At 36.0% G+C, this 21,690-nt stretch overlaps 1 protein-coding gene across 2 annotated transcripts in view; it reads right to left on the bottom strand.

Moving 5' to 3' along the window:
* The window catches only part of SCFD1 (sec1 family domain containing 1), a 137,516-nt gene that overhangs the window by 26,784 nt on the left and 89,042 nt on the right, over positions 1 to 21,690 (bottom strand). For both annotated transcript variants that reach the window (XM_061182420.1, XM_061182421.1), the window contains exons 16-19: positions 16,719 to 16,789; positions 13,645 to 13,724; positions 4,622 to 4,684; positions 2,514 to 2,589 (exon numbers count right to left, since the gene is read on the bottom strand). In XM_061182420.1, the coding sequence (XP_061038403.1) occupies positions 2,514 to 2,589; positions 4,622 to 4,684; positions 13,645 to 13,724; positions 16,719 to 16,789 (290 nt within the window). The remainder of the gene's footprint in view (positions 1 to 2,513; positions 2,590 to 4,621; positions 4,685 to 13,644; positions 13,725 to 16,718; positions 16,790 to 21,690) is intronic.

The raw sequence follows: 21,690 nt of genomic DNA, 5'->3' as shown, positions 1-21,690 counted from the left end.
CTTAGAAACTGGTGGTTCCCCCTTTGTCTCACATATGAAATCATCTTGTCCATAGTTGATAATAAATAGAGTGCTATGACAAAGATTCTCTCCTAGACGAGATTCTACTCAGGCTCTCTGAACTTTTTCAACTGGGCCTCGACCTGTGGACTTCTGTGTCCATCTCTGCATTGTCCAATTTTAGAAAGAATCCTGCTAAAGTCAGTTTATAGCCAGCACCTCCATCCTCGGTATCTAACCACCCTCGGTATCTCATCGGGTTCCTCACCTTCTACCACCTCCCAGGTGATGTCCAATCACATTAGCCTGCTTTCAGCAAGAATCCTGTTAGGTTGGTTTAGCCAGGATCCCCCTTTATCCCTGATATTTCCTGTTAGTAATTTTCCAACCACTGATACCCTACACCCTGCTCCTTGGCTATAAATTCCCACTTTTCCTTGTTGTATTTGTACTTAAGCCCAATCTCTCTCCCAGACTTCAAAACTCCATTGTGGTGGTCCCAACATCTTTCTCAATGGTCCCCCTGAATAAAGTCTGCCTTACTGTACTTTAATGAGTGCCATGAGTAATTTTTTCTTTAACAGGTGCTAGGTTAAACTGTAAGTACAGTATGTTGGTCACTAATGTGCCCAACCTCCTATTTTTATGTCTCTTCACCTTCAGTAGTCTAAGAGAGTAAAGATAAACTGACTCAGGGAAGTACTGTGAACCAGTAAAAAAGTGGAGTAAGTATTTAGTAGTAGCCCCTTACGAGAAGAGAGACAGAATGGGAAGGACTGAAAATAATTCCTAAGAGTGATAATGAAGCTAAAAAGTCTTCCCAAGTACTTAGGAAATAAAGCAATCTGGAATGTCTCTGAAGGAAAGTTAGGAAGTAATCAGCGTTTTAGTTAAAGACAGCAAATTAGGATTTTTCACTGTTCTTTATTAACACTACATTTTTTTTTACAATAAAATCTTATTCACTTATTCAAACAAAAATTGAATACCTACTTTCTGCAAACTGCTATGGAAAATTCAAAGATGGGGAAAAAAACTCTTTGCCATCAATAAGTAAAACAGGGGCTTCCCTGGTGGCGCAGTGGTTGAGAATCTGCCTGCTAATGCAGGGCACATGGGTTCAAGCCCTGGTCTGGGAAGATCCCACATGCCGCGGAGCAACTAGGCCTGTGAGCCACAACTACTGAGCCTGCGCGTCTGGAGCCTGTGCTCCGCAACAAGAGAGGCCACGATAGTGAGAGGCCCGCGCACCACGATGAAGAGTGGCCCCCGCTTGCCACAACTAGAGAAAGCCCTCACACAGAAACGAAGACCCAACACAGCCAAAAATAAATAAATTAATTAATTAAAAAAAAAAAAAAAAAAGCTCAGGAACCATATAATTTAGCATTGAGTCCCAGCAAATAACTAGAAATGTTTTAAAAAAAAAAATAAGTAAAACAATATGTATCAATTGTATCTCAATAAAACTGGGAAAAAAAAGAAGTAAAATATAAATAATGTTAATACAAAATACCACAGGTAAACATCATAAGAAAGATAAAAAGTGTGGAAGAAGTTCAGAGAAACAAAAGAACTAGTTTATTCTGAAAACAAGTAAGTAAACACTTAATATTCAGATCTGAATAACTGATAATTAACTCTATTTCTTTTCTTAATTTGGCCTTTAAAATCCTTCTCACTACAAACTGTAGTATTTATGTGTGAAATATTATATCTCAGATTTGCCTTAAAATATCCCAGTTAAAAATAAATCAAATAAAACAATATAAGTGGGGAAGATGAAACAAGAATGGCAAGATGTTGAGTATTGAAGCTTGGTGAAGTGCTCAGGAGAGTTTGACATACTAACGTGTATTTGAAAATTTCCATAACAAAAAGTTAAAAACAAGTCCAGTTTGAAAACAAACCAAATCAATTAATGATGACTCTGAAGCAGAAATATCTATATATGAGAATAACAGGAAAACAACAAAAATACAAAAGTCATTAAAAAAAGTCTTATGTTTAAAACTAAGACTGTTATTCCAAAATGAAGTATGAAATCAAGCTATAGTTACATTATTTCAAAACATATATTCTACTTAAAATATTTTTATTTTAATTTACACAGGCTTTTAGACTATTAAGGCTATTAGCTTATTAATATTCTCCTAATATACGTTAAAACTTAAATGATATGCATTTATGTAACAGTTCATTATTCTAAGGTTAAGTTCATTTTTTTTCAATTAATATACTTTCACAAACCTTCTAATAGTTAAAGGAAATCAAAATGTCAGTAAAGTCCAATTAGCAAATTAAAAAAAAAAAAAGCATAAAATTACAGAGTTGTGAACTATACCTGTAAAACACCCTCACATCCTTAAATATACCAGTAAAGGACCCCTTGATTTTATTTTATTCCTAATATTTGTACTTGAATATATGTAGAAGTTGCTCTATCTGAGCAATCAACCTGCCAACATTTATATTCAAAAGTTACCAGCGTGTTTTCTAACAATTGTACTTACTTGCTGTTTCAATACCAGGTTCTTCACTCCTTCCATCACAAATTGTGATCCTGTATTCATGACTCGTGATAAGAGACTAGGTGCAAAAGAAGAGGACTGCACTAAGTACAAATTAACTCTCCAATTACAGACAGAGTACTTGTCTGATTACACAATACATGCTGATGCTCTCTGTGCCTACCACCTTTGTTTTCACTAAACAGAAGTGACCTGAGAATTTCTGCTTCCATGGACATCACTGCCACAATTTTATTTAACAATGAAATAGTAATAAAACTTTCTGACTAGTTGATATTAATAAAATACAAAAATTGAGAGCTGCCCTCAATATAAATATTTTAATTGCTAAGCCTTAGCTATAGTATTTAAGCAAATTATTAACTGAAGAGAATTCCTTGCTTTCCTGGTTGTCTTAATGTTAAAACAATAAATTAAAGATAGTAATCTAAAATATTAAGAAATGTATATGTATGTATAACTGAATCACTTTACTGTACAGCAAAAATTAACACAGCATTGTAAATCAACGATACTTCAATTAAAAAAAAGATAGTAATTCAGATGACTCACTTTAGGAGTTCAAAACACACTGACATATTCAAAACATATATGTCTATAAGTATTATGAATAGGTCAAAAGTTACTGTGTTCTCTATATCATAGCTGCTAGACCTAATCCTGCATTGTATACTTTCTCCCCTCATACACAAAATCTATCATATAAAAATGTGAAGCACAACATACTTGATGAATTCTACCTCAACTCAGAAGACTGTTTAGTGTCTGAATTTTTAACAACAAAAATAACACAAATGACTTGCCATATTGGTTTTATATTTGTCGTTCAAAAAGTCTCTCACATGGAATCAAAGGATGCTTTGTGGGACAGAATGGTAATTTTGCATTTTGATATTAGAAGGCTAGGGAGATAACTAACGAGAACCTACTGTTTAGCACAGGGAACTCTACTCAATGCTCTGTGGTGATCTAAATGGGAAGGAAATCCAAAAAAGAGAGGATATATGTATACGTATAGTTGATTCACTTTGCTGTACAGTAGAAACTAACACATTGTAAAGCACTATATTCCAATAAAAATTAATTTAAAAAAAAAGAAGGCTAGGGAAAGCCTTCAAATCATCCAAGGTTTTCTTATAACACATTTTATTAAAATCCTCAACTACAAAATCCATAAGAAATCTAATAGGCTTTTAAGATTCAGTAAGATTTTAAGACAAAGAACTGGAAAGTCTGTTTCATTAAATGCATGAGAGTAATTTTCCAAATATATTTTCATTTTTCCTATCTTGTCCTACTCCCCTCTGAAATGAAGAGATGGACAGGATGGAAATCATTTCTTTAACAAAAACAAGAGAAAGTAATCTCTGTTGGAGTGGACAGTTCTGAGGCAATTCCCAGGTACCAGGTAACCCTCAGGGAGTTAGTGGGCTCACCTGCACAGCACTGTCTGAAGGTGAGGCCAGATGGATTCATTTTGCCAAGCGCTTACAAGGCCCAGCCTTAGGCCAAGTACTTTTACTTTTTGGAAACTGTTTCATTAAAACTGGCAACTCGGGGTAGGTAAACCGGTTTTCCCCCAGTTTCATGCTTTTGTTCTAAGCTCCAAAAAATAAGCTAGGAATTTGAAGCTAGTATGGTATGGAAAAGAGCAGTTAGAATCACTTTGTTCAGCTCCTCTGAAAACCACACAAACTGTACAGGATTTTCTGGAGTCAGAAGTCATACCCAGCCCTGAGGATTTCCTCTCTATCATTTAGCAGTATGCCTAGTTCCATCTTGAAGCTAGGTCTTGAGTGTCTAGCTTCAAGTCTATATTATCAACATTGATATAAAAAGTTTTTAAACTTCATGTATCTTCTGAAAATGAAAAACATAATGTTTTAAGAACAAGGAAGCATACAAAGCCATACCACGTAAAATACAGAATTTAAACTACCTACGGAAGCTAAAGGCATGCTGACATTTGTTCTGTATCACAATGAAAACTTTCTGCATCCAAAGTGTCACACTGTGTTTTTAAGGCACAAAAGTCCAATTATGGTCTGGAGTACCAGACTTATTCAATCAGAATTATTAAAAATACTTACCCCATTGGTTTAGTGGTAGTGTTGCCATAGCTGGTAGGAGCTGAAGCCATCTTGGCAAAAGCCCTATGACATAAGAAAGTTATATTTAAACGCTGATTATTTGAGCTAACATTTAGTATCATGGCATTAAAATATCTACTGACTAACCGTAAGTTTTACTATGCAGTTTCTGAAAAGAAATTTTTCAACTAATACAGTGTTTCAGTACAATTAACACTGAAACAATTATACAAACATTGATTATATAATTTGTAACCATGAAAAATAATGTTCAAGTAGAGAGCAACTGGTACTAAAACAGTGAAATTCTTTAAAAAACACAAATGTATTAGTTCCCCAAACTTCAGGATTTCTCTTTTCTTTTTTAAGTATCTAATCATTAACATGAAATAGAGACTTTCTGTTTTAAAAGAACAATCACATACTGATTAAGTTTAGTCTCTTTACTATTCTCCACATTCTATACTCTCTCATTCCCAGACACATGCCTTTGGGATGCTGTCCTTTGGGGGTATAAACTCACTGTCTTCTCCAATAAAAAACTACATTTCCTTTTAAGATTCAGCTCAAAACCACCACTTTCCTCATTCACACTATTCTAATTCTACTACTCAATGATATTTCCTTTTAGTTACATATACACTTTTATACTGAATTGCATATAGTCATTTATTTTCAAATCTTTCTAAATGAATGTCTAGAATGTCTTTAACTAAACTATAGAATTCTTGACGGCTCTGCAAAAATATGGCACTTAGTTATGTTTTAAAAAATATTTTCCTTCTGGGAATATGTTTACTGTAGAGAATCCAGAAAACAGAATGCTCCCAGAAGAACCCTACCACTAAGAAGTAACCACTGTTAGGATTTCGGCATATATTCTTCTAATCTTTGAACATATGCATATACAACATATATACTTTAAAAACAAAATTAGTATCATATTGTACATATTGTTCTATAACATTTTAATAATAGCATGCCATAAACATTTTTATGTGAATCAATATTCTTTTATAATTCCTAATCATTTCAAATGCTTTTGTAAATGGAAAAAAACCCTACCTAAATACAAGAAAACATTATGAGAGTAAAAAAAGAATGGGAATCACTAAGATGTGGAAGATGAAACGCTTAAAATATTCTATTTCAATCTGGACAAAATTTGCTGATACCATTAGAGAAATCCCAAACACAAAAATCACAATTTTGTTCTGAAAGGAGGATTTGAATCAGCTGTTTTCAGCAGTAGGCTGGAATTTCCGTCTTTAACAAAAATTTATTTTTCACCAGAAATAGCAATATCTAAATATAAATAATACGTATCTAACTATCTCTAAGTAATAAAGGGTTAAATAAAGAATATTACGTTTATATGGCTGAATATCATGCAAACACTAAATACTACCATTGGAGATTACAGCTGGAACCTTGAACAACATGGGTTTGAACTATGCAGGTCCACTTATACTCATATTTTTATCAATAAATACTACAGTACTACACGATCTGTGGTTGGTTGAATCTATGGATGCAGAACCAGGGATACAGAGGGCCAGCCCACTGTAAAGTAATACTTGGATTTCTAACTGTGCAGAGGGTTGGCGTCCCTAACCCCCAAGTTGTTCTAGGGTCGGCTGTATTTAAGACGATGAAAAACTGGCATAATGAAAGTTATTGGAAAACTAGAATACAAACTGCATCTATAACAATGATTTCCTGATTAAAAATATAAATATGTAATATGCATAAGAAGGATAAACACTACGGTTTACTATAGACTCTGAATCGGGAGACTACAGGTAAATTTTTACTTTCTTTATACCTTTCTGAGTTTTCTAAAATTTTCTTCAATAAACTGATATAACCCTTATAATTAGAAAGAAGAATGTTACAAATTAGAAATTATATATTGAATATTTTGTAACCATGTAAAATGATGCCCAAGACTGCCTTTCCTCTTTTAACACCAAATATTTGATTAGGGAGTACCACATAAGTCATAATGTAAAACACAATGACATATACGACACAGCCAAATATTTAAGTGTATATGTTATAAAAATTAGAAAAGACAGTTTTCGGTTTCTTTTGTTAACCTAAGGTTTGTTGTCTACTTTTTTCTTATCATAAGAACACAGTGAAGAGGGAAGACAGCAGAAGCAAGAAGAACTACAATTCTGCAGCCTGTGGAAGGAAAACCACATTCACAGAAAGATAGACAAAATGAAAACGCAGAGGACTATGCACCAGATGAAAGAACAAGATAAAACCCCAGAAAAACAACTAAATGAAGTGGAGATAGGCAACCTTCCAGAAAAAAATTCAGAATAATGATAATGAAGATGATCCAGGACCTTGGAAAAAGAATGGAGGCAAAGATCGAGAAGATACAAGAAATGTTTAACAAAGACCTAGAAGAATTAAAGAAAAAAGACCTAGAAGAATTAAAAAACAAACAAACAGAGATGAACAATACAATAACTGAAATGAAAAATACACTAGAAGGAATCAATAGCAGAATAACTGAGGCAGAAGAACAGATAAGTGACCTGGAAGACAGAATGGTGGAATTCACTGCTGTGGTACAGAATAAAGAAAAAAGAATGAAAAGAAATGAAGACAGCCTAAGAGACCTCTGGGACAACATTAAACACAACAACTTTCGCATTATAGGGGTCCCAGAAGGAGAAGAAGAGAGAAAAGACCCGAGAAAATATTTGAAGAGATTATAGTCAAAAACTTCCCTAACATGGGAAAGGAAATAGCCACCTAAGTCCAGGAAGTGCAGAGAGTCCCATACAGGATAAACCCAAGGAGAAACATGCCGAGACACACAGTAATCAAATTGACAAAAATTAAAGACAAAGAAAAATTATTGAAAGCAACAAGGGAAAAACAACAAATAACATACAAGGGAACTCCCATAAGGTTAACAGCTGATTTCTCAGCAGAAACTCTACAAGCCAGAAGGGAGTGGCATGATATATTTAAAGTGATGAAAGGGAAGAACCTACAACCAAGATTACTCTACCCAGCAAGGATCTCATTCAGATTCAACGGAGAAATCAAAAGCTTTACAGACAAGCAAAAGCTAAGAGAATTCTGCACCACCAAACCAGCTCTATAACAAATGCTGAAGGAACTTCTCTAAGTGGGAAACACAAGTGAAGAAAAGGACCTACTAAAACAAACCCATAACAATTAAGAAAATGGTAACAGGAACATACATATTGATAATTACCTTAAACATGAATGGATTAAATGCTCCAACCAAAAGACACAGGTTTGCTGAATGGATAAAAAAACAAGACCCATATATATGCTATCTACAAGAGACCCACTTCAGACCTAGGGACACATAACAGACTGAAAGTGAGGGGATGGAAAAAGATATTCCATGCAAATGGAAATCAAAAGAAAGCTGGAGTAGCAATTCTAATATCAGATAAAATAGACTTTAAAATAAAGACTATTACAAGAAGCAAAGAAGGACACTACATAATGATCAAGGGATCAATCCAAGAAGAAGATATAACAATTATAAATATATATGCACCCAACATAGGAGCACCTCAATACATAAGACAACTGCTGACAGCTATAAAAGAGGAAATTGATAGTAACACAATAATAGTGGGGGACTTTAACAGCTCACTTACACCAATGGACAGATCATCCAGACAGAAAATTAATAAGGAAAAACAAGCTTTAAATGACACAACAGACCAGATAGATTTAATTGATATTTATAGGACATTCCATCCAAAAACAGCAGATTACACTTTCTTCTCAAGTGCACGTGTAACATTTGACAAGATAGATAACATCTTGGGTCACAAATCAAGCCTCGGTAAATATAAGAAAATTGAAATCATATCAAGCATCTTTTCTGACCACAACGCTATGAGATTAGAAATCAATTACAGGGAAAAAAAAAGTAAAAAACACAAACACGTGGAGGCTAAACAGTATGCTACTAAATAACCAGGAGATCACTGAAGATATCAAAAAGGAAATCAAAAAATACCTAGAGACAAATTACAATGAAAACACGATGATGAAAAACCTATGGTATGCAACAAAAGCAGTTGTAAGAGGGAAGTTTATAGCAATACAAGCCTACCTCAAAAAACAAGAAAAATCTCAAATAAACAATCTAACCTTATACTTAAAGGAACAGAGAAAGAACAAACAAAACCCAAAGTTAGTAGAAGGAAAGAAATCATAAAGATCAGAGCAGAAATAAATGAAATAGAAACAAAGAAAACAAGAGCAAAAATCAGTAAAACTAAAAGCTGGTTGTTTGAGAAGATAAATAAAATTGATAAACCTTTAGCCACTCATCAAGAAAAAGAGGGAGAGGACTCAAATCAATAAAATTAGAAATGAAAAAGGAGAAGTTACAACGGACACCGCAGAAATACAAAGCATCATAAGAGACTACTACAAGCAACTCTATGCCAATAAAATGGACACCCGGGAAGAAATGGACAAATTCTTAGAAAGGTATAACCTTCCAAGACTGAACCAGGAAGAAATAGAAAATATGAACAGACCAATCACAAGTAATGAAATTGAAACTGTGATTAAAAGTCTTCCAACAAACGAAAGTCCAGGACCAGATGGCTTCACAGGGAATTCTATCAAACATTTAGAGAAGAGCTAACACCCATCCTTCTCAAACTTTACCAAAAATTGCAGAAGAAGGAACACTCCCAAACTTATTCTACGAGGCCACCATCAACCTGATACCAAAACCAGACAAAGATACTACAAAAAAAGAAAATTACAGACCTATATCACTGATGAATATAGACGCAAAAATCCTCAACAAAATACTAGCAAACAGAATCCAACAACACGTTAAAAGGATCATACACCATGGTCAAGTGGGATTTATGCCAGGAATGCAAGGATTCTTCAATATACGCAAATCAATCAATGTGATACAACATATTAAAAAATTGAAGTAGAAAAACCATATGATCATCTCAACAGATGCAGAAAAGCTTTTGACAAAATTCAACACCCATTTATGATAAAAACTCTCCAGAAAGTGGGCATAGAGGGAGCCTACCTCAACATAATAAAAGCCATATATGACAAACCCACAGCCAACATCATTCTCAATGGTGAAAAACTGAAAGCATTTCCTCTAAGATCAGGAACAAGACAAGGGTGCCCACTCTCACCACTATTATTCAACATAATTTAGGAAGTTTTAGCCATGGCAATCAAAGAAGAAAAAGAAATAAAAGGAATATAAGTTGGAAAAGAAGAAGTAAAACTGTCACTGTTTGCAGATGACATGATACTATACATAGAGAATCCTAAAGATGCCACCAGAAAACTACTGGAGCTAATCAATGAACTTGGTAAAGTTGCAGGATACAAAATTAATGCACAGAAATCTCTTGCATTCCTATGCACTAACAACAAAAGATCAGAAAGAGAAATAAGGAAAGAATCCCATTCATCATTGCAACAAAAAGAATAAAATACCTAGGAATAAGGAGGTAAAAGACCTATACTCAGAACACTATAACACACTGATGAAAAAAATGAAAGATGACACAAACAGATGGAGATATACCATGTTCTTGGATTGGAATAATCAATACTGTGAAAATGACTATACTACCCACAGCAATCTACAGATTCAATGCAATCCCTATCAAATTACCAGTGGCATTTTTTACAGAACTAGAACAAAAAATCTTAAAATTTGTATGGAGACACAAAAGACCCCGAATAGCCAAAGCAGTCTTGAGGGAAAAAAACGGAGCTGGAGAAATCAGATTCCCTGACTTCAGACTATACTACAAAGCTACAGTAATCAAGACAATATGGCACTGGCACAAAAACAGAAATATAGATCAATGGAACTGGATAGAAAGCCCAGAGATAAACCCATGCACCTATGGTCAACTAATCTATGACAAAGGAGGCAAGGATATACAATGTAGAAAAGACAGTTTCTTCAATAAGTGGTGCTGGGAAAAATGGACAGCTACATGTAAAATAATGAAATTAGAACACTCCCTAACACCATACACAAAAATAAACTCAAAATGATTAGAGACCTAAATGTAAGACTGGACACTATAAAACTCTTAGAGGAAAACATAGGAAGAAGAAGAACACTCTTTGACATAAATCACAGCAAGATCTTTTCGGATCCACCTCCTAGAGTAATGGAAATAAAAACAAAAATAAAAAAATGGGACCTAATGAAACTTAAAAGCTTTTGCAAAGCAAAGGAAACTACAAACAAGACGAAAAGACAACCCTCAGAATGGGAGAAAATATTTGCAAAAGAATCAACGGACAATGGATTAATCTCCAAAATATATACACAGCTCATGCAGCTCAATATTAAAAAAACAAACAACCCAATCAAAAAATGGGCAGAAGACCTAAATAGACATTTCTCCAGAGAAGACATAGAGATGGCCAGAAGCACATGAAAAGCTGCTCAACATCACTTTTAGAGAAATGCAAATCAAAACTACAATGAGGTATCACCTCACACCAGTTAGAATGGGCATCATTAGAAAATCTACAAACAACAAATGCTGGAGAGGGTGTGGAGAAAAGGGAATCCTCTTGCATTGTTGGTGGGAATGCAAATTGATACAGCCGCTATGGAGAACAGTATGGAGGTTCCTTAAAAAACTAAAAATAGAATTACCATATGACCCAGCAATCCCACTACTGGGCATATACCCAGAGAAAACCATAATTCAAAAAGACACATGCACCCCAATGTTCATTGCAGCACTATTTACAATAGCCAGCTCATGGAAGCAACCTACATGTTCACTGACAGACGAATGGATAAAGAAGATGTGGTACATATATACAATGGAATATTACTCAGCCATAAAAAGGAATGAAATTGGGTTATTTGCAGAGATGTGGATGGATCTAGAGACTGTCATACAGAGTGAAGTCAGAAAGAGAAAAACAAATATCGTATATTAACGCATATGTGGAACCTAGAAAAATGGTACAGATGAACTGGTTTGCAGGGTAGAAACAGAGACACAGATGTAGAGAACAAACGTATGGACACCAAAGGGGGAAAGTGGCGGGGGGTTGTGGTGGTGGTGGGATGAATTGGGAGATTGGGATTGACATATATATACTAATATGTAAAAAATAGATAACTAATCAGAACCTGCTGTATAAAAAATAAATAAAATTCAAAAAAAAAGAAAACAGTGAAATAAAAGCAAATTGGAAAAAAAAAACAAACAGAAACATAGATAATAAAACGCAATCATAAACTCACTACTCAGAGATATCCCCTGTTAACAATTTGGTATATTTCTCTTCTATACATATTTTTTTGATACACGTGAGATCAGAAGCATATTCCATCCTCTAATCTTAAAAAAAAATTATTTTAAGAAATAATCTGAAGATACTGTTGTAGAAAATTTGGAAATAAAGAAAAGAACCCAAAAGGAAAAAAATTCTACTACTCGGAGTCACCCACTATTAGCATTTAAGTGAACAGCATTTTAGCTATGCAGTTATATGTATATATGTGTATGTCCATACACACACACACACACACACACACACACAAATGGATGGATAAATGGATAGATAATAGGGATCATAATGTAAAAAATGTCATCTAAGTTTTGGCTCAAGTGTTACCTACCCAGAGGCTTACCCTGATCTCCTCAACAAATTTAGCTAATACCCCAACAAATTAAGATCTTATCACTTAGTTTTATTTTCTTTATATCACTTAATATGGTGAATATGGTTTAGCAGAACTCTGTTCATTTGTTTGCTTATTTGTTGACTTATTGTTCCCTCAACACAAATGTAAATTCAGTGAAAGTAGGAGGCTTCCATAGCATGTTTACTATTGTATTCTTTTTAAAAAAAAATTTTATTTATTTATTTTTATTTTTGGCTGCGTTGGGTCTTTGTTGCTGTGCATGGGCTTTCTCTGGTTGTGGCGAGCAGGGGCTACTCTTTGTTGCGGTGCACGGGCTTCTCATTGCAGTGGCTTCTCTTGTTGCAGAGCACGGGCTCTAGGCGCACGGGCTTCAGTAGTTGTGGCACGTGGGCTCAGTAGTTGTGGCACGCGAGCTCTAGGGTGCAGGCTCAGTAGTTGTGGCGCATGGGTTTAGTTGCTCCGCAGCATGTGGGATCTTCCCGGGCCAGGGCTCGAACCCGTGTCCCCTGCATTAGCAGGCGGATTCTTAACCACTGTGACACCAGGGAAGGCCCACTATTGTATTCTTAATGTCTAGAAGAGTCCCTAGTCACTGAGACAAAGGAAGTTATTTATCAAACAAATCATTGAATAATAAACTATATTTCACTTTGTAACATAACATGGCCATTTCTCAATGGTCATTAGAATAAGTCTTCCACAACATGATTTTTAATGACTCAGTTGCATTCCTGTGGAAATGACATAATTTCAATCCTTGACATTCAGGTTGATTTTCAAAATTTGATTATTACAATTGCTTCTAAGATTTTACAACTCCAATTTCTTCTTCGGGATTAATTCTTAAGAGAAGTGCTAGGTCAAAGCTATTCTTTTAAAAAACTTTTCATACCAGCCAGCAAAATTTTGACAATTTATATTTCTAATAGTAGAGTATAAATGCATCAGTTAATTTTCCTGGATCCTTGGCACAATATTTTCTAAATCTTTGTATTATATTAATCTGCATTTCTCTGATTATTAGTGAAATTAAAACATTTTAAAAATGTTTTTGAGACATTTGACCCACAACATTTCAGTCTTTCTCATCTCACATCTTTGAAGAAAATATAGGAAAAAATATGTCTAGGAAAGAAAGGCATCACTATTTTATATAAAGTTGTGGAAAGGGTGGGGGAGATAAGGAAATATTTATGCCATTGAATAAAAAAAATACTAAGGCACTGTTCAGTTTTCTTAGTAACATTCCCATTTTCTTGGGAACTCAACTTCCATCATACTCTCTTAAATGGTAAGAACTGAAGAATAAAATAAAACTTACTTCCACTGTTTGATATATTGTAAGGGATTAAGGTTGCATCCAGCATCAGTTAAAGCTTTTTTGTATTGCTCCAAATCAGCCTGAAATAAGAAAAGAATCATATGACAAAAAATTTTACTTTCATGAAAGAGACCATTTTGTTTGTTGTCATTGGATTAATCAGAAAGTTAGACTAAAGGCATGAGCACCTAAGTAGAGTGGAGTGGTATCTTAAGGGAGTACCCAAATGAGCATCTGAGATAAAAATCACGTATAATGAAAATTACCTTTGACAGGCTCCCAAATCACCTATAAAGTACAGTATTTTGTCATCCCTCAGTAAGCCCAACAGAGTCAGTTTTTCCTCCACTGTTGACATAGATTGCTTGTCCTTGGGATAAGCATTAAATGAAAGATCTGGCTTGATCAAGAGTATTCCAAAATTGGAAACATGCGGGGAATGACATTGACTTAGGGGACCTGCAGATTCAGGTTATCCCATCTCATATTCACTGCAGAGGTCCAAATTTATTAACTGAACGGCAGGTGTCCTACACTTTTTAAATAGTTTTCTTTCTTACTCTTTTTTTATTTGCCGATGAGTAAAGTCTAGTTGAATTCATATATGTCACGGGAGCCTATCATCACAGTGACTCCATTATAAAAATTTAAAAGAAAGAAACTTTTACGCTCACCATCAAATCAGAGATGTTCACTACTTTGCATTTTGGGGGCTATTACATTAGTGGTCAAAATTTGCTTCAAGCCTCTTAATGACCACTTAAACTTATGAAAAGACATAATTCTTACCAAAAATAAATGAAATAAAATAATGTGGTCAAATTAAGGGAAACCGCATTAAGTTTTAAAATCATATATTCCTAAGAAAATATAAATAGGCTATTAGAATCCCTTAAAGGAACACTCCCATTAATGACAGAGATGTTTCTAGAAAGAAAACTATACAGTAATCCCCTCCCTTCAGCAGTTTTGCTTTCCATGGTTTCAGTTGCTGTGGTCAACTGAGGTCTGAAAATACTAAATGGAAATTCCCAGAAATAAACAATTCATATTGTGTGCTGTTTTGAGTAGTGTGATGAAAACTTGTGCTTTCCTGATCAGTCCTGCCCCAACCATTGACATCATCTGCTCCTGACATCTAACAATCGACACCATCATGGCTTGATGACACAGGATCATCTGAAGCAGATGATTCTCCTTCAGTCAGAAGGTCAATAGTAGCCTAATGCTACATCACCATGCCTGTGTCATTCACCTCACTTCATCTCATCATGCAGGCATTTTATCAGCTCACATCATCATCATAGGAAGGATGACTACAGTACAATATATTTTGAGAGAGCCCACATTCACATAACTTTTATTATAGCATATTGTTATAATTATTCTATTTTATTATTAGTTATTGCTGTTAATCTCTTACTGTGCCTAATTTATAAATTAAACTTTATCATAGGTATGTATGTATGTATGTATAGAAAAAAACAGTATATATGGTAGTGGGGGGGGGGGGCGTTTGGTACTCTCCATGGTTTCAGGCATCCACTGTGGGTCCTGAAACATATCTCCCTTGGATAAGGGGGGGACTACTGAACTTTCTTACTGAATTAAAATAAAAGTCAAGAAATGTATTCTTAGGATAAAGCAGAATTGACCTAAAGCAAATATTGGGTTTACTATGCTGTTTTAACATGCCAAACAAAAAGAAGCCTTACAATCTACCGACATTAGAAAAATAAATGCTACCAGCAAAGGAAAGGAGTTTACAACAGCCATATCATTCTAGGTGTCATTCCCAAGTTCCTTATGCTAGTTGCTCATCCAGTAAAATTATACGAAGTTAACATTAGAAAGAGTTAACAGGTCTCTAACCCAGCAACAAGACTGACAGCAAAATCACTGCTTTCCTTCACAGTATTACCTCTACATACTTAAAAAATTTTTTTTCCTCAAAAGCAATTGATGGCTTATTACAGAAAAAGAAAACAACAAAATATCGCACAATCTACTCTTCCAGTGAGAAAAAAATCTAGAAAGGAAGATAGATTATTTTCCAATCATTCTTAGAAATTTATTCTGATATAAAAAGTAGCTTTTTTACTGCAATACAGTCTCTCAACTTTATTTTTATATGGATCAAATGATAGATGTGAACCTGAAGTTTAATCTTAGGAAATTATTGATACAATATTTATATAACTTTTGGAAATTTAGATATTTTCCTCCAAGTGACTTCTCTATATTCTATAATGGACATTAGTTTTTTGTTTTTTTTTTAAATTTGTTTATTTTTGGCTGCGTTGGGTCTTCGTTGCTGCACGTGGGCTTTCTCTAGTTGCGGTGAGGGGGGCTACTCTTCGTTGCGGTGCGGGCGCTTCTCATTGTGGTGGCTTCTCTTGTTGTGGAGCACGGGCTCTAGGCACACGGGCTTCAGCAGCTGAGGGCTCAGTAGTTGTGGCTCGCGGGCTCTAGAGCGTAGGCTCAGTAGTTGTGGCGCACGGGCTTAGTTGCTCTGCGGCACGTGGGATCTTCCTGGGCCAGGGATCAAACCCGTATCCCCCTGCACTGGCAGGCGGATTCTTAACCCCTATGCCACCAGGGAAGTCCCTGGACATTAGTTTTAAAACAACTGCAAAATATTACCAAACTTTTACTTTAGGTTAAAGCTAAATTCCTTATAAGGAAAATAAGTATTAGTGGCTATAGCTTAAAGAAATGGAACGTCTAGATCATCACATCATGAGAAATGATAAGATCAATCTTTCAAAAGGCAGAGCAAGCTTGGTTAACTTAGTTTAGAATAGTTATTTTCCAGAAATAAGAATTTTGGTCACGAATTCAGTTCATATTCTAACAACTTAAAAGTGGTGAGATATTTCATGAGTAAATAGTTCTCTTGGTGACAATAAATACTGCTATAATATTCAGAGGTAAATAGAACTAGCCTTAAGAAATTGTTTTTCTTTTAAAGGAAGGAATGAAGTAATTATTTGGTTACAGTGATTTTTACTTCTATTTTCTGAAACAAGCGAGTATTCTCCCTTCCTCCCAATAACTGAATACAGAGGACATACCTCAGAAGGTGCTTGCTGTGCACTTATGTAATAGATAAGAAACAGCCTCATTTTATCTTCTGGAGTTCCTGCTACAAAGGGGAAAATAGATAAGGAAAAAAAGACTTTCATAATTCTGGTTGTTATGTATTATAGTCAACACTATTAACTCAAGGCATACATAAATGTGACAAGACAAACTAAGGTTCTTGATTCAAATGATTTAACGTTATAGGCACTAAATTACAACCATGTAAAACACAGATATGGAAAAAGATTAAATACTATGGGATTATAGGGATGAGCTATGGAAGCATCTCTATTCTATCTTCCAAACTGTCTATAGTGTTGTGATTTATGTTTCAGATCTAAACTCAAAAAGGTACAGGTAGGATAATCATACAATTCTAAAATAGTACACTTTTGAGATGAAAAGGGGGATGCTAGTAATAAGTATGTAAGGACAACTGGTATATAAATGGGACTATGCTGGGAAACCAGCTGCATGGTCCCCTTAGGTACTGGGTTATGAAAACCTGCTGGCTAAAATCATCTAACTGAGCCTAAGGTCATACTTTTGAAATTGGAGCCACTAAATATACATTTCTCCCCTTTCTGAAGGGTCTATGAAGATTTGGAAAAACCATATGTCTATAGTATAATAAACACCATTGTATTATGCAGATTATATCTGCCTGAAATTTTAAGACAAAACAAAAGATTTCAGAGAGATTTCTTGCTTGCAGTGCATCCTTTGAGCTGCTACTCCTATTATCCAAAGCCCGAGACTGTCCAGAGAATCCTTTTATTTTCCCCTCAGTTACTGGGTGTACTTCGATGCAAAGTGATAAGGCACTGGTCATGGGTAACTCAGTTTCACTATTCAACAAATACCAATATGCACTCTCACTTCAAAGTGTGTCCCAATACGTAAGAACTCAGAATTGTTATACTTTATTATAGAATAAAAACAAGAATAATTTTTTCAAAACATATTGACTGATGACCCATTGATTTTCTATCTTCAAATTATCCTTACTCCCTAAATATGACAAAGACTGGTAATAAAGATCAATGACAGGTTCGCCAACATTCTCATGTTTACAAATAAATATTGTATTTTAGATATACTGAAGTAGGTTACTGGATTCAGGGTTTTGTTTAAATCCTAGGAGAAAGCTGATATTTTTGTTTTAGGAGGTAATTAGCCTTGATGGGTTCAGGCCAAAGCTCCTACCAGCCTCTGTGAGCCGTTTCCATCATGGATTCTATTTTTAAAATGTCTGCAGTGCTACTGGGATCTGTCCCACTGCCCAGCAGCCAGTACGGGAACTTGGAGGTCATCTAGTCCTTCACCTCTCAGTCTTTGGAATGCTGTTTAGGATCAGATTCATGCACGTACAACTCAGAGGTGAGCCCAGGAATTCATAAACAACTTTATGGGGTTGCTTTCCTGAGCTCCTTCCTTCTGCAATCTCCCTGGTACTTTCCAGTTTCCTTGGCCTTCCCTTTTTAGTGCTCCAGCCAGAAAGCTCTGGCTTTAGGTACCCTGCTCCACTGTGTATTTCCTGCAACTATGACGAAGCAGTTAAAGGACAAAAAGAAAAAGAGGAACGGGGCTTGCTGTAGGCTCTTGGGGCAATGGCTCCTAAGATACGAGAGAAAGGTTCCCCTCCGTCAGAGTTTTAGGGGCCTGTGGGCTCCTGCTGGTGCTTTTAATATCCGCAGCACAGAGCATAGCCTCTTCAAGCTGACTTCTGGGTCCTTTGGACATGTTCCATCATGTTTTAAGTACTTTTCTTGCTTTCTGACACAAGAAAACGTTTCAGGCTCATTTTGTACTTTCTCCCCCTGGAATCAACCATACTCCAATGAGTCCTAGTGGAAAGTGGAATATATAAGGCTAAAATTTTTACTACTGGGGAACTGTTGCTCCTAGTCCTGCTCAGTTGGCAGAGTTAGGGAATACATATATATGTGTACACACACACACGCATATCTATATTTATTTCTCTATTTGGCAAGTATTTAACAAAAACACCAAGTCTACATCAGCACCTCCAATTTCAATCCAATATTACTAGGGTTCATTCTAGTTTTCTTCGTTTCCATAGTTATAACTTCCATTTCTGACAGTGGGAAACCTGGCTCCCTTTTTATTACCCGATATATTTACTTATTTATCCAGTCCCCTGTATGTAACAATTATCTTATCTCTGCCACTGTCCCCTTGCCTGCATGGACGTCGTCTCCTCCACTTGGGCTCTGATTCTATACAATGGACCCACCCACATGCCTGGCTATAATTCTCACCCCACCTGAGCCAATGTTTGGTTTGTCCTATGCAGGGTCACCCTCCTTAATCTGATAGGACTCTTATACCCTGTGCGGAACTGCTCCCACATGTGGACACTCCACTCACTTCACTTGGACTTTGACACTTCAGGCTGGATTACCAACCCTCCCTCTACTGGATATGTGGATGCCCTTCTCATCCTGCTCAGGTTCTGACATCTTGTTCTGGGCTGAAGTGGTACTACACTGCTACTTTGCATGAATGCCTACCTTGCTCTGCTCTACTTAATGTCTTTAATAATAAATGGTTTGAAAAGTAAGGGAAAGGAAAAAGAAAGGTTCTGATTGCTTTTTTTAATCAACACACTTAATTGCTTCAACTTTACTCAAAACTTATTGTAAATAACAAGGAATAGCTCAGAAGTGATGGACTTAGATGTATTTTTCATATTTTTAATTGTAAAGTACACATATCTTCAAAATGTTATGTTCTCCCCACAAATCTAACTTTTTAAAAGTGTGAGAAATACTATGGCTTCTCAGAAGTTTTTATGAATACAACCCTTTAATTACAAACAAGTCAAGAAAAATTTTAAACTTACTTTCCAACGTGATATAAAATCTAAAAGTCATACCAAAACTATAACTCAAAAAACACTATTATTTACTTGAAGAGCTTATATGTAAAATATAAGCTAAATAGCTTATATGCTTTTTATTAATTTTTCAAAAGAGCTGAGATTTGAATTGAAAACTCTTCTGAAATTATCAAGCCTGTAAAGTTTAGAGAATTTTAGTGGCTAAAACCCTATGAAGATCTTATGATCGTTATGATTGAAAACAATGATTAGATTATATTTTCTAAGTACAAATAGTTATACCTTGTTTTAAGAAAATCTAACAAACATATATTTAGGTAAATATAAATATAAAGGGATTGTCTACAGAGTTTCTCTAAAAGTGAATTCCCAGGGGCCTCGGACGTGAATCCAGGGTGCAGACGCCTGTCAAGCCCAGGCGGAGTCCCTGGCACGCTGGGCGGCGCGGGTGGTGCAGATGGCCCGGCTCTGATCCCGAGGACACCAGGTCACCCTGTGCACCTCTGGCCACCGCCCTGCCCCTCTGGCAGCTCCGGGTCCCCATGGCTGCGCACCAGCCAGGAGGTTCCAGGGATTTGGATGTACCTGTCTCTGGGGGACCATTACTTCGCCTGCCACATGCTGTGTGGCTGACAGGGTCTTGGTGCTCTGGTGGGGTGTCAGGCCTGTGCCTCTGAGGTGGGAGAGCCAACTTCAGGACACTGGTCCACCAGAGACCTCCCAGCTCCACATAATGTCAAACAGCAAAAATCTCCCAGAGATCTCCATCTCAACGCCAAGACCCAGCTTCACTCAACGACCAGCAAACTACAGTGCTGGACACCCTATGCCAAACAACTAGCAAGACAGGAACATAGCCCCATCCATTAGCAGAGAGGCTGCCTAAAATCATAATAAGGCCACAGACACCACAAAACACACCACCAGACGTGGACCTGCCCACCAGAAAGACAAGATCCAGCCTCATCCACCAGAACACAGCACTAATCTCCTCCACCAGGAAGCCTACACAACCCACTGAACAAACCTTAGCCACTAGGGGCAGACACCAAAAACAACGAGAACTACGAACCTGCAGCCTGTGAAAAGGAGACCCCAAACACAGTAAGTTAAGCAAAATGAGAAGACAGAGAAACACACAGCAGATGAAGGAGCAAGGTAAAAACCCACCACACCAAACAAATGAAGAGGAAATAGGAAGTCTACATGAAAAAGAATTCAGAATAATGACAGTAAAGATGATCTAAAATCTTGGAAATAGAATGGAGAAATTACAAGAAACCTTTAAGAAGGACCTGGAAAAATTAAAGAGCAAACAAACAATGATGAACAACACAACAAATAAAATTAAAAATTCTCTAGAAGGAATCAACAGCAGAATAACTGAGGCAGAAGAACGAATAAGTGACCTGGAAGATAAAATAGTGGAAATAACTACTGCAAAGCAGAATAAAGAAAAAAGAATGAAAAGAATTGAGGACAGTCTCAGAGACCTCTGGGACAACATTAAACACACCAATATTCGAATTATAGGGGTCCCAGAAGAAGAAGAGAAAAAGAAAGGGACTGAGAAAATATTTGAAGAGATTATAGTTGAAAACTTCCCTAATATGGGAAAGTAAATAGTCAATCAGGTCCAGGAAGCACAGAGAGTCCGATACAGGATAAATCCAAGGAGAAACACACTAAGACACATATTAGTCAAACTATCAAAAATTAAGTACAAAGAAAAAATATTAAAAGCAGCAAGGGAAAAACAACAAATAACATACAAGGGAATCCCCATAAGGTTAACAGCTGAACTTTCAGCAGAAACTCTGCAAGCCAGAAGGGAGTGGCAGGACATATTTAAAGTGAAGAACGGGAAAAACCTACAACCAAGATTACTCTACGAAGTAAGGATCTCATTCAGATTTGACGGAGAAATTAAAACCTTTACAGACAAGCAAAAGCTAAGCGGATTCAGCACCACCAAACCAGCTGTACAACAAATGCTAAAGGAACTTCTCTAGGCAGGAAACACAAGAGAAGGAAAAGACTTACAATAACAAACTGAAACCTATTAAGAAAATGGTAATAGGAACATAAATATCGATAAC

This window comes from Eubalaena glacialis, chromosome 2 (assembly GCF_028564815.1).
Source record: "Eubalaena glacialis isolate mEubGla1 chromosome 2, mEubGla1.1.hap2.+ XY, whole genome shotgun sequence".
Lineage (NCBI taxonomy): Eukaryota > Metazoa > Chordata > Mammalia > Artiodactyla > Balaenidae > Eubalaena > Eubalaena glacialis.
Note: the sequence above shows the minus strand (reverse complement) of the source record. Positions and strands in the feature narration are given on the sequence as shown.